At 39.4% G+C, this 14,791-nt stretch overlaps 1 protein-coding gene across 2 annotated transcripts in view; it reads right to left on the bottom strand.

Annotated features, from left to right (window-relative positions):
- Positions 1-5,870, bottom strand: part of Smg5 (Smg5 nonsense mediated mRNA decay factor) — a 35,386-nt gene extending 29,516 nt beyond the window's left edge. The window contains exons 1-5 of one of the 2 annotated variants that reach the window (XM_045745603.2): positions 5,687-5,870; positions 4,100-4,322; positions 3,823-3,970; positions 2,455-2,603; positions 577-680 (exon numbers count right to left, since the gene is read on the bottom strand). In XM_045745603.2, the coding sequence (XP_045601559.1) occupies positions 577-680; positions 2,455-2,603; positions 3,823-3,970; positions 4,100-4,322; positions 5,687-5,757 (695 nt within the window). In that variant the 5' untranslated portion in view covers positions 5,758-5,870. Of the gene's footprint in view, positions 1-576; positions 681-2,454; positions 2,604-3,822; positions 3,971-4,099; positions 4,323-5,635 lie in introns of both variants that reach the window. The other variant, XM_069328899.1, reaches the window with a different exon arrangement.
- Between the last annotated feature and the right edge of the window lie 8,921 nt (positions 5,871-14,791).

Below are 14,791 nucleotides of genomic sequence, written 5' to 3'. Positions count from 1 at the left end.
ACAGCAAATCATTACAAATTGTCAAACCTTAAATATGGGCTGGTTGCACATACAAAAAAGAAAAAAAAAATACTACACATTAAGTACATATATATAAAAAAAAAGCCATGAAGCTATTTCAGTCATTCTGGCATCCAAGTTAGATTTCAAACTGAACAATGTTTACTTTTTATTTTCTCTGGAAATTCCTTAAGACAGAAATGATGATTTATGATTTGTTATCATCACTCGTGTCCCATACGACCTGAATTTACGATAAAATACTCCCTGAATATTAAAAATATGAATACTTCTGATAAAAATTGTTACATAAGAAAATATAATGACAATTTATTTTCACACAAAATTTTCAAAAAATGTCCATGGCGCTTAAATTCACAAAGAAACAATGACAACATAGAGAGCATAAGTGCTAAAAACAACTTATCAAATGCAGACCCGAAATAACAAATTACCAACCATGTACCGTACTCAAACCAACTGTTGGATTACAGTAGCAATGTAAGCAAGTAACAAATGTGCCAGCATTAGTGTAACGTAGAGACAAGACAACGAAGACAGGGAAATTTAACTTACGCTCGGAGGTAGTGCACTGCAGCCAACAGAGGTTGGTCAGCTGTAGTATAGACAGTGGCCAAGTTGCTGTGTGTCAGGCCACCCTCAGGGTAGTAGTGGAGAGCCTAGAATGTAAACACATACACTGCATAATTTGTCCAACTGTTAAATAATCCCCCCCCCCCATTCTAATATTCAGCTGTAGGAGCAATGTCACCAAGGTCTTTAATAATGGGACCCCAAGAGGAAGCCCTCTACACTTATGCCAAATGCTGGTTACAAAGGCACAAGTTATAATAGTGTCAAAAGGACAAGGATAAATACATGTCTGATGAATGAAAGCACACTGTTAATGGACCATAGGCTGTATCAGTGAGGACATGTAGGAAAAACTTAATTTACCTAAGGCCCCATAGTGGCCTCAATAGAGACAAAGTTGAGAATTTTTTTCCAGCTGAATGTTTAAATTTAAAGGTCTTGACCTTTACAGCTTTACCCAATGAGTGAAAGGCATTTCCTGTTTTCTGCTTCCTCTTGATGCTTCTTATGCAGCTCAAACTTTAGAGGCAATAGTTTACTTCATGAAGGTTGGCGTTCAATCTCCGATCAACCAAGTGGTTGAGGATGTATTTAAAACCTAACCCTTTTTCATAAGGGGTGGATACCATTATTAGCTTTAAACAAGTGGCCAAAACCCTACACTGCAAATAGCAATTGGAGAATGTCTCCAATTGTTATTTGCAATTTTTTCCGGTGTTCTAATTGCCCTATAAAAATGTTTCCCCATTTTATTGGTTAACCATTTATATACATGTGAACATCAATGTAGTTTGAGGGTTAAATGGATGGTTACATTAGATATGCATCTCCTATCATTGGAGACGGGAAATATGTTAGCTTATCAAGGTCCCTCTTGGCTAAGCCAATGACTGACCTTCCCCATCCCCACTATGGCACCCACAACAGTAGCCAATTCTCAGGTAACTATTCACTGCTCGGTGACTAGCAACATCATGTGTAAGGAAAATGCCCAAGAATCTAATGAGGGTTCAGTCAGATGAACCAGAGAGTTCAATCATGCTACACCAGCATTTAAACCACCTTGGTGCAATAAAATAGAAAAGATAGGCCATTTCGAATCAATACTACAATTCCTGGTTTGCTTGGAAATTTGCTCATCTAATAATATCAGAAAATAAAAAGTAAATCAAGAATAATATTAATACAGGGTGTCCCAGAATTAGCCATCTATTTCTATGAAATTGGAAAAATCTATAAAAACCTACATAATTCCATATATGTTTTCCATCTAAAGTATCAGTTTTTGTATAAATTTTAATATAAAAACAGACAAGATTTATAAAATCATACGTCAAATCTTCAATGAGAGCTTTCAATGTGTCCTCTGTCTGTATCCCTGTAAGGATCAGTTCTTATAAATTTGTTCACACACATTCACTAATCGCTCTGTCTGTAGGACGTGAAATTTCCTTGTAAATCTCTCTCTAAATTCGTGATATCACAACCCTTTGAAACGGGATGTCACAACAAAGTTGCATTCTTATGTATTTCATTATTAGGGGTACAGTATTAGAGAAGATATGAAATAATTGAAATTTTTACATTTATAATACACATTAAACATGATAAATAAACAAGAGATTAAAAAATAAAGTCATCCGATTTCATAGAAATGGCTATTTCTGGGATACCCTATATATAAAAAGAGTATACAGTACAAAAAATAAAGTTTTCAGAATTTTAAAATCGTAAAAATACATTATATAATTAATCAAGCCTCATAACAAGGCTGTATTAAATTCTGTCACACACATTAAATCTATCGTATTCACACTTAACATGCACCATGCCCAGTATAATTCCGATAATTGAACTGACCTGCAGATAGTAGCGAACGGAAAATTGATAGGGAGGGGGAGAGGGAAGATCCAACATGTAACGGGTTAAGTCGCCCAGAAATGTGAGGCATCGATGCATGGAATCCGTGGCACTCTCTCCAACCGGAGGGACAGGAGCGCACTCATCTTCTACAAGGGGAAAAAAAAGAAGTTACTATACAGTACCGTTATCTAATTTTTTTTAGTTGTATATATACATTTTTACTACATAAGCTTAATACAAACTCACATGCTTGTTCAATGCCTAATATACTGTAGTTATTTTGATACAGCACACCAAAATTAAGAATATAAAACAGGACTAGACTACTATCAATTACATAAATGCTAGGAAAAGTCAGAAAAGGTAATTAAATGTTATGCAGGCTGTTTCATGTGTCAGATTGTGTGCAGCATCTACCAAGAGTCTTGATAACCAGACCATCAACCAAGAGGAACAATCAGAGACCGGGCTACAGGGACAATGATCCTCAGAACCCTTTGAAGGTAATCTCAAGGTAAGTGACCATATATTTCACCCTCCTCTCATAAATAAGATTGTGTTCAACCTGCTCCACCTCCCTCCAAAATAATTTGTACTGCAAATCTATCATCTCGACGAGTGAACAGTGTGCTTCCAAAATGTTGAATATTTTATCAACAAAATTCACTTCTCAGTTACATCAGCTCCACAAGACTTATTTGCCCTCGTTTTGAAAACATGGGCCAGATTCACGAAAGCACTTACGCAAACACCTACGAACCTGTACATCTTTTCTCAATCTTTGGCGGCTTTGTTTACAATTATTAAACAGTTAATGAGCTCCGAAGCACCGGGAGGCTATTTAGAACAATAACAACAGTTGAATGGAAAGTTTTCATGCTTGTAAACTGTTTAATAAATGTAACCAAAACCGTCAAAGATTGAGGAAAGATGTACACGGTCGTAAGAGTTTGCGTAAGTTCTTTCGTGAATCTGGCCCCAGCTCTTATACAAGACAGCTCTCCAATTCTACCAAATTTCAATGTGATCAGTTACCCTCTGACCACCATACTTTGTGATGATTTTGGGGCTCAACGTCTCCATGGCCCGGTCCTTGGCTACACCCTACTTTTGTTATTAGCGTTCCACCAAATGATTGATTTTTTTTTTATCCCATAATTACTTCTGTACAGTACAATACTGTACAGAACTTGCAATTATGATCATCAACTTATAAGGAAATGTTTTCATTTATATGAAAAGGCAAGCAGGTAACAATACATCCAGTCATAACCATAGAGTATCCCTATACCAAGAAATATCAGTAAATAAAAATAATGAGGAAAACTTAAAATAAATCTTACCGGGGGAGGAGGGGGTACTAACCGTTATTTAGAGGTGGCAATAGGTCTGCCAGAGGAAACTTTGTCGGGGATGAACACGCGAGAGCATGCAACAGCTGGTGATAGTAGGCGACTCCAGTCCATAGGTGATTATGCACCCAACATGCCTCATTATTTGTCCATGAATTACCCTGAAAGGACACTCAAACTGATCAAGAATACATATAGGAACAAATGATTTTAATGCAGAATTGAATACACGGATTATTTTCAAAACTATAAAGTAACTTCTCTAAAAATTACCCAAGTATAGTACTTACCTTTCTCATTTTCTTTGCTGCAGTCAGTGGCTCATAGTAGACTTTACGCCACAGTATCTCCTCCATGCGGCGCGCATGGGGACCAGGGGCCGTCAAAATAACCCGTTCACATGCATCTCTCAGCCTGGCTCGCACTCCAACAGCTTGAGCTGTGAACAAGCTACACACCGCTCCTGCCTCGCCCAGTGCTGCATTTGTACGCCGAACACACTCGCTCACATTCCTAAAGTATTGTATAAAAATAAATAATAACATTAAAAGATAAAATTAGGTTCTTGCAATAAAATTATATTGTGTAAAACTGTACAGTACTGAGCACATTAACTAGAATAAGTACTGTGATTGTTACAGTTCACTGCACTGAACTGTAACAGTTCAGTGCAGTGATACAATTTATCTCTGAATGCAGTAAACTTTCAATGCCAGGAAAAAGACGCTACAAACGTATTACAGTATAGGATATACTGTAAGAGGTTAGGCTGTCTTCAAGTTGGATTGGGTAAGGTAAAGTAGAATCTAATGTCCGGTTTAAGGTCTGTAAACCCTAGGGGGGGGGGGGGGGTTATTAAGTCTACTGCAACAGTGTACTGATCAACACCATAGCCCGTGCTACTTGGAACTTTGTTCCAGGTAGCGAATCTTTAACAACAACAACTGATCAACTAATAACTATATTTCAACCCTGAACATTTCTGTATACATTATATACTGTATACTCCGAGACGTGGGTTATAACCATCAGTGTATGTTTACCCTATGATATAGTTGTTGGGTCGGGTTAGATAAGGTTCAAAACCAGGTGGCGGAGCCATCTCGAGTACTAAGTAACCTCTGATCAAAAGTTCATAATACAGTGCTGTACTGTACTTAATTTAGGTTTCCTACATTCAGAACTTATTCATTTTAAATCTACCGTAATACATTACAAAATGTACAGGCTACACCAAATGTGACGAATTTGTATGCATTCCGTTATCTGTATAAAACTAATAACATTGTACAGATATAGGTTATTTTGTGCACAAAATTCACAAATATGAAATTATTAGAGTCCTGTAGTCATCGAGTTGAGCTAGGTTAGGTTGGGTTGAGCTAGGTTAGGTTGGGTTGAGCTAGGTTAGGTTGGGTTGAGCTAGGTTAGGTTGGGTTGAGCTAGGTTAGGTTGGGTTGAGCTAGGTTAGGTTAGGTTGAACTAGGTTAAGTTGGGTTAAACCAAGCCAGAACTTCTATGCACCACACAACCGGTTTGAAATCTTGACCTGATCAAAGCCAACACTTCAAGCAAAGTCTATAGAAATCAATAATAAAATACAATACATCGAGACATTTTTTTTATAGACGCAACGACCAGTGCTGAACGTGTACCATACGACCTCCCTCTAAACCACCCACTTACCCCTTAAACCCCTGGTCCAAACCCCCCTTCCCCTGAACTACCCACTCCCTTAACAACCCCTAAACATCTAACAACCTCTCCATTGCCCCCGAAGGAAGACACAAAGGAGATAAATATATATATGAAAGAGATCAACATACCTCTACACGGCAAACTCTCACTCCCTCACTCTCTCATTCCTTCTCACTCACTTGGTCAGCTTCTTGACGTGCTCGAGGCTGGTGTCAGCCCTCTCCCCGGTGGTCGGTGTTGATCTCTTCATGGCCCTGCTGCTTCATCATATAACAATCCTGCGAGAAAGGCGACGAGGAGGGCTCCCGTGCGTATCATCGGACATCTTCCACGAAGCGGCCAAGGTCTTGTTATGGTCCCTTCACCATGACGCACTCTTCCTCCTCCTCCCTCCCTTATCACCATCAACACCATCACTCCTCTCAACCAGGCCGCCTAAATAATTATCTATAGACTTGTCTAGTTTAGGGAAAAGGGGTAAAAATGGGATATATATATCCCCATTCCATTGGGGTTAGGTTTATATAGCAAGTCCCTGAGAGACCCCTGGCGGTAATATTGAATAGGTGAGGTGATTATTTATTTATTTATTTATTTAGTCATTTATTTATATGCAAGAAGGTACATTGGGTTTATGAGAAGCATTGAAGTATTACATTCTTGTAAAGTCACTAGCACGTATAGCATTTCGGGCAGATCCTTAAATCTAACATATAATTTTAAGAAGGTAATTTTTAGCAAAATACAAAAAAAAAATGTTTACAGGTACATTGTAAAAGAAAGTATAAAAATACATTGTAAGGAAGTATAAGGATGCTTTGTAAGAAAGTATAAAAGAAATACATTGTATATGAAATTTGACAGGATTAATAGGTACATTAAAGTAAATTTAAGGGTTATCCACAGGTACAAGTTCAATTCAAGTTCAAGTATGTTTATTGAGATAAGAAATAAATACATCTCAAAGGGATAGAGTAGCTTAGGCTATTTCTACCCCCCTCTACTTTAAGTCCCTCAAGGGACGCACAAATTCAGTGAGTACAAATAGACAAATAACATTACAAGAATCCCATTTAACATTGCAGGTTTATATAGTAAGTACAGCATTTAACTGTTACACTCTTGGGGCAAAATTCTTGTAGCTCCTAAGTATACTGTCTATCATACCATTATCACACATCCAAACAATTTGATGTGGTACACTACTTATTTCCTTATTTCTATAGTTATCAATAAGTTGACACTCTAATACATAATGTTCTAAGGTGTGGGCGTGCGACATACTACATAATTTACACTCTTTATCTTTTTCATTGACATCAACACCGTATTGCCAGATATATTTGTATCCTAATCTCATGTAAATTGAATCCTTCCAAGTAGACTTTCCTCTACCATAGGCGAAGGACGAATTTGTATTTATTATTGCATAATTCTTAAGTGTGTTACTACTGTCTACCATTGCCGTTCTCTTAACCTATTATTAATCCTCTTGGATCATCTTGATTCTTGTTTTTATTTGTTTCAAAGTTGTCTAACATTCAACAGCGACAAGAGTTTTTTTCCGTGGCTCTCTTCGCTATCTCATCAACTGCCTCATTCAACAGTATTCCCACATGTGAAGGGATCCACATGAATCTTATTTTATACCCAGTTTTTTCTAATTTCTTAACATTCTCTCTACACTCGATCACAACATTCTGGTAAACTGGGCGTCTGCTATTTAAAGACACTAACGCTCCTTTGCTGTCAATAAAGAAGCAAGCATTTTTACCACATTTGACTACTTCCTGTAATCCTGCTAATACACCTTGGAGTTCAGCCTGCGTTGAAGAGACATTGTCAGTTAAGCGGCGTCCAATAACAGTATCTACAGTGCCGATGTCAGTGTACTCCCTGATCAAGACTCCACATCCTGCCTTCCCATCCCTAGCTACTGACCCATCACAATATACATGTAGAGTGTTTTCTGTAGGTAATTTTCCAATTATACAATCATATGTTGCCCTCAGCTCTCCTATCTCATACATTCTTTTTTCTTTTGCAGAGGAATAATTACTACATCAACGTTACAACCCTCCCATGGTGGTGTAAATTGTTTCTTAGGCAAATCAATCCATTCTGGAATAACATCATACTAACTCATATATTCTCTCTTCTTATACTTTATCATACATTGTTCATTACTGCCCACCTTTTGAACTGAGAGGATTAATTCTTTACCTCCCCCACCTCTCATTAATCTAATGGCAGAGGCTACACTTATCTCTACAATTCTATCCCCAATACTCGGCAGATTCAACTCCATCCTCATTATCTCAATCATAGCATTTCTTGAGCATCCTAAGATTATTCTCATGGCTTCATTTTATACCTTCTCCAACTTGTCCATCCTACCTTTACCAAAACAAGAAATGACAGGCGCAGCATAATCAATAAGGGATCTTACATTACTCAATAATAATAATAATAATAATAATAATAATAATAATAATAATAATAATAATAATAATAATAATAATAATAATAATGATGATATAATAATATTTTATTTAGGAAAAGTACATAGATAGATGCTGTTGGCATTCTTTCTAAGATCAGATATTATGTACCCCGCCCTGCCCTGGTGACTCTCTATTACTCCCTTATCTATCCATATCTCAACTATGGTATTTGTGCTTGGGGGCTCTACTACCTAAAATCATTTACGTCCTCTAATTACTCAACACAAAGCTGCTATTAGGACAATATCCAACTCTGGCCCCAGACATCAATCGGTACCCCTACTCAAATCTCTGAATATGCTAGACATTAAGTCACTGCACATTCTCTCATGTGTGTTATACATATATAAAACGCTAAACTGTAATGCCAATCCTGACCTCAAAAGCTTCATAGAAGGTTGTAACAGAACCCATGAGCACCACACCAGAAATAAATACAGTTTTGATATTCCTAGAGTACGACTTAATCAAATTAGAAATGCTCTACAAATCAAGGGACCCAGATAGTGGAATGACCTTCCCAACCATGTTAAAAACTGTACCTCTCTCAACCAGTTTAAGATAAAAACGAAGCTATACCTAATAAATTCCCTGTAACCTACCTTACCCCTCTATTGTCAACCAATGTCTGTTTTTTTTAAAGAGCGCTGTTTGTCGACAGAATTGTATTTGTGCTGCTTTTTCAGCTATGTTTTCATTATACTCTTTATGCTCAATTGTATTAAGCTTTAGTCATTTAAGTTTTTCATGCCCGAAACGCTTTGCGTAATAGTGGCTTTAGGCATTGTATGAACTAGCCCTATCTATAAATCCATCACTCTGTAAAATCTCTTGTATGTATGTACCTTACCTAAATAAACATTTGATTTGATTTGATTTGATTTGATGCAGAGTTACAAACATTCTGATTGATTTATAGACAGAGGTAGTACATACAATACCTAAAGCCACTAGTACGCACAGCGTTTCGGGCAAGGTGAGGTGGGGAAAAAACACTTTGACTAAAACTTAATAATAATTGAGCTTAAAGTATAAATTGCGTTGAAAGAAAAAAATCAAAGATAAAAACTGGGGGGACATGGTAGAAAATAGTCAATATACAAATTGGTCAACAAACAGCATTGTTTAAAAAATAGTAAGACATGGGTTGACATTAGGCTTTATCAAGTATATCATTCGTAACACAGGGACTCCCGCTGGTGCCAGGTAAGTCCACTACAGGCTCACCATAGCCCGTGCTACTTGCCCCGCTCCTGTGCCAGGTAAGTTATGGGCTCACCATAGCCCGTGCTACTTGGAACTTGTTCCGAGTAGCTGAATCTATAACAACAACAACTCCCTCTCCCTTTCCACAGCATGCCAAGAACTTCAGAGCTTGTAATCTCTTCCGACATTGACCCAACAGTCTGTCCATCTCAGCTTCCAAACTCTCATGGGTATATTTAATAGAAGAGTAAGATTAAAGATTAATATAATAGAATAAGATTAAAAAACAAACAACCCCTGCAGAGGGTTTTTTGCCCAAACCCCCCTGCAGTTTTCACAATATATGAAATGTCGGAAAATTTGACACCTGAGCGTGATTTTTGAGCCGAATTCTGACTCTCTGCACCTATTTTCAGTTTCAAATTACGAATTTTTATACCAAAAATATGCCAATTACTGAAAACGGCGATGGGTCATATTTTGCCCAAACCCTATGCAGTTTTCAAAATATCTGAAATGTCGGAAATTTGACTCCTGAGCGTGATTTTTGAGCCGAATTCTGACTCTCTGCACCTATTTTAAGTTTCAAATTACGAATTTTTATACCGAAAATATGCTAATTACAGAAAACATCGATGAGTCCTATTTTGCCCAAACCCCCCTACAGTTTTCATAATATCTGAAATGTCGGAAATTTGACACCTGAGCATGATTTTTGAGCCAAAATCTGACTCTCTGCACCTATTTTCAGTTTCAAATTACGAATTTTTATACCGGAAATATGCCAATTACTGAAAACAGCGATTGGTCATATTTTGCCCAAACCCCCTTGCAGTTTTCAATATGTCTGAAATATCGGAAATTTGACACCTGAGCGTGATTTTTGAGCCGTATTTTGACTCTCTGCACCTATTTTCAGTTTCAAATTACGACTTTTTATACCGAAAATATGCTAATTACTGAAAACATCGATGGGTCATATTTTGCCCAAACCCCCCTACAGTTTTCATAATATCTGAAATGTCGGAAATTTGACTCCTGAGCGTGATTTTTGAGCCGAAATCTGACTCTCTGCACCTTTTTTCAGTTTCAAATTACGACTTTTTATACCGAAAATATGCCAATTACTGAAAACGGCGATGGGTCATATTTTGCCTAAACCCCCCCCCCTGCAGTTTTCAAAATATCTGAAATGTCGGAAATTTGACTCCTGAGCGTGAGTTTTGAGCCCAAAAATTTATCTCTGCACCTATTTTCTTGTACATCAGTTTTTTGCCCTTAGGTAAAATATACGCCAAAATGCGTTGTGCTATAAAGAGAACAGGTTGATGAAGGGAGATTGCATAGTCTCTATATAATATTCCTTTATCAACGCCATTTCTAGACCATAAACAAAACATCCTTCTATCTATTATCTCTTGTCAACAGAATGAAGACTATTGATGGTTCAGAATTAAACAAAGACGTAACAAAATGTTGACATTTTGAAACTCTTCACTGAACTATTTTAAGTCTACGGATACACGAACAGGTCCGAGTGTGCTAAACTTTTAATTAATTACCACTTTAATACATAAAAAGGAAATGAAGCTTTACTTGTAACTCTCGACCAATCAGTTGATAAACTCTTGGAAATAATTGTTCGAGACCTTACTGCAGAGTGCACACCATTTAGATAATATTTTAGGGAGTCGCTCATCATGTTAAGGCAGGCGTTGCTGTCCGGCGGGGGGAAAGGGGGGCAAGCTCTCCCTGTTGGCACTAGACTAAGGCAAGCTCACCCTACTGGCACTAGACTAAGAGGCACCTCGGCTCCTGACTGCTTCCGGGGACGATGTTAGCATGTCTTTCAACCGCCTACATCTGTTACTTGTCCCAGGAACAATGTTTACTAGGCTTCCATCTGTTACTTGTCCCAGGAACAATGTTTACTAGGCTTCCAGCTGTTACTTGTCCCAGGAACAATGTTTACTAGGCTTCCAGCTGTTACTTGTTCCAGGAACAATGTTTACTAGGCTTCCAACCGCCTTCAGCTGTTATCTGCTCCCTGGTCCAGCGATGGCCCAAGCTGAGAGGCTATACATCTTGTGTCTGTAACAGAGAACATTGCTTGATACCTGCTTGATACTTGCTTGATGGGGTTCTGGGAGTTCTACTCCCCAAGCCCGGCCCGAGGCCAGGCTTAACTTGTGAGAGTTTGGTCCACTAGGCTGCTGCTTGGAGCGGCCCGCAGGCCCACATATCCACCACAGACCGGTTGGTCCGGCACTTCTTGGAGAAAATAATCTAGTTTTCTCTTGAAGATGCTAACACGGCAGCTTCAAGAGAACTTCCCAGCCTTAATTCCTGGGGCTCTTAACAATTGTACATGAGTATTAAATTTTTTTGTTATCTTTGCAAAAGTATTATTGCAAACCATCTGTTTGATATCAATGGAAAGATTATGTACAGCATTTGATTTATTTATTTCATGAATATTTTTTCTAAATATATAGAAAATTATAAAGGAATTTTTTGAATATTTTTCTAAATATTTAGAAAATCATCACGAATTTTTTAAACAATTCGAAAAGAATACGAATTCCAATACAATTTGGATTTCTAAATACCGCAAATTTTCTGAAAATTTAGCACACCCGCCTATCCATCAACCCGTCCACACACCCACCTATCCATCAACCCGTCCACACACCCACCTATCCATCAACCCGTCCACACACCCACCTATCCATCAACCCATCCACACACCCACCTATCCATCAACCCATCCACACACCCACCTATCCATCAACCCGTCCACACACCCACCTATCCATCAACTCATCCACATACCCACCTATCCATCAACCCATCCACACACCCGCCTATCCATCAACCCGTCCCACCTATCCACCACAGACCTATTGATCTACCAATCCCCGACTCTAAAACGCGCGCCTAAAAACAAAATCTGAGATGTGCGCATTTTGCGTGTCCTTTTTTTTCCTTGTCTTGTATACACTGGTTTTCATTTTCCTTTGAGCAGGCGAGCTTATCCCCTTCTGGACGCTATTATTATAATAGCGGTGTTCCAGGCCTCATGTTTAATGCAACCTTAAACTCCCCAATACCCGGCAGCTGCGGTGGCAGACTCCCTCCCTCCTTGTCTCTCTCCCTCGCTGCCTTCTCTCCCTCCATCACTGCCTGCCTTCCTGCTGCCTCCCTCCATCCCTCCGGGGTGTGGTCAGCCCATCTCGGCGGTCATGAATAATCCCAAGACTGTAATGTGGATCAACCAGCCTGTGAGGATTTTCTCTTTCTCTGTTTTCCGTGTTTGTGTTGTGGTTTCTGTTTCTGTTTCTCTGTTTTCCGTGTTTGTGTTGTGGTTTCTGTTTCTGTTTCTCTGTCTGTCTCTCTTATTCTCTCTCTCTATCTCTCTTATTCTCTCTCTCTCTCTCTCTCTCTCTCTCTCTCTCTCTCTCTCTCTCTCTCTCTCTCTCTCTCTCTCTCTCTCTCTCTCTCTCTCTCTCTCTCTCTCTCTCTCTCTCTCTCTCTCTCTCTCTCTCTCTCTCTCTCTCTCTCTCTCTCTCGCTTTCTTGCTTTCTTTCTCTATTTTATTTTTTAACTAATTATTCTACCTCAGCTAATTTCAAGCATGCGCCTTCATGGAAATACTCTTGACTTAATTCTAAGTAACAATGATATAAGGAACAGGGTATGCCAGTAGCCAACTGTGTGCCAGAGCCTTCATGTGATCAGTTGACCTGATCTCCCGTGTATCAACCTGTTGAGAGAACAAGTTCCGGATGCGAGTCAGCTTAGGAATGAATGATCGTTGATGGAGTGATGTTCTTGAGAAAGGCAGTTCCAGCACGAGGCTGTTGATAGCTAAGAGCCTAGTGTCATGGATGACAACTACTGGTTTTCGATGGAGTTGGGCCAGGTGCAGAACTTTGAGGTTGCTGGCCTTGTACATAACAGAAAGTCCACGAAAGTGTTAAGAGGCGTTGATGTTCAGACCGTTCCCACCAGACTTGGTCAAGACTAGACTCTTCTTGCACGGCTCTCCACTTTGTCCAAAACTCCGGTAAATGATGGGGGGGGGGCTAGGTTCTTACTAGGCTAGTAAACTAGGGTCGGCTCTTCATTGTCTGAGAAGAGTTTCATGGTCAATATGTCAATTTCTTCTCTGAACTCTAGGTATTAGTCACTCATTTGCAAGCCTGTCTGATTTGCAAAGTGCATTCTGGTTATCATCCGTGCATAAGTTTACTCAGCCGTAAATGTGACCTGCAATCTCCTACCCCAGCTAGAAAGTTGATGATTGACGAGTCTTGTAGTATTTGGTATTTCTGCCTTTTCAAATGTAAAGGTTAGTGTTCAGTCGTCGGCGTTGGCTTGAGCTTCAGAAATGAGGTGAAGTAGAGCGTTGAAATGAACATTCCAATTGGGTGGCTTTCGTATTCTGTTCCAGTGAAGACTTCTCTTAGAGTTTGTTCTTAAAGGTAGTCCTTTATTAGCTTTAAAATGGAGGCTGAGATGCCTAGTGCCTGAAGTTTTACTACTTATCAGAGTACCAGACCCAAAGGCTCCTGCTCTGTATAGAGCAACAACAACAGCTGATCTTGGACTCATCCAGTGGCGGATGCCACTTAGTGGAGAGATTTAGCAAGAGATCAGCAGCAGATTGGCCTTTTCTAAAACCATACTGTCGATCACACATTAGCCGATGATGGTAAACAAATGATATCATTTGATGAGAGAATAATGTTTCTTGTTATCAGCAATGGAGAGCAGCGACACTGGTCTGTAGTTACCAACCACTGAGCGGCTCTTCTTTTTTGGGTACAGGAACAACATCTGCCTTCCTCCATAAGTAGGGTCATATTCCTTTAGCTAGGCAGAGTTGGTAGAAGCGAACGAGAGGTGGAACCATGCCCACAGACTCACCTATGTCTAGCGTTTTAAGGAGGGAGAACTTCAGCCCGCTGTGTAATCACTTCAGTATTCTTAGGCGCAGTATCTTGGAACAAGATGTGGAGGCTGACGTTCAGGATCAGGGACTTGCATCTTGGCAGCAACATTGTTGGTAGATGAGCCTTCTCCAGATGGCTGGTTACAGCAGTTGCCTCCTCCTGGTTTATAGGCGAGATTGTGTACTAAAATGAGTATCCTTGTCGACCTTTAACCAAGGACCACCAGACTTTGGATCCAACTCTTCCAGATGTAAGTTTTCTTCGAGTTAATTATTCCTATCTGAATTAAAACCACTTTTGAACTTATTTCATTATTCGACAAGGTTGTCTATGTTTCTGTTATGAGCCGAGGGATGCCGTTTAAATCTCCTCCAGACCTTGTTTTTGGCTTCAGCTGCCATCCGGCAGCGATATCCAAACCCAGGCTGATCAGTAGGCTTGGTCACATACTGCCGGTGAGGGATATGCCTATACTGGAGGTCCAGTATATGACTGGTGAAAGCGTTTACTTGGCTGTTCACGTCCCCCTGGAGCAAGGCATGCCAATCAGTTACTTCAAGCTCTGAACGTAGGGCTGGCCAGTTTCCTCTGTTCCAAAGGCAGGCAGTTCGAATAGACC

The sequence above is a fragment of the Procambarus clarkii genome, chromosome 22 (genome assembly GCF_040958095.1).
Source record: "Procambarus clarkii isolate CNS0578487 chromosome 22, FALCON_Pclarkii_2.0, whole genome shotgun sequence".
In the NCBI taxonomy this organism is placed as follows: Eukaryota; Metazoa; Arthropoda; class Malacostraca; order Decapoda; family Cambaridae; genus Procambarus; species Procambarus clarkii.
Note: the sequence above shows the minus strand (reverse complement) of the source record. Positions and strands in the feature narration are given on the sequence as shown.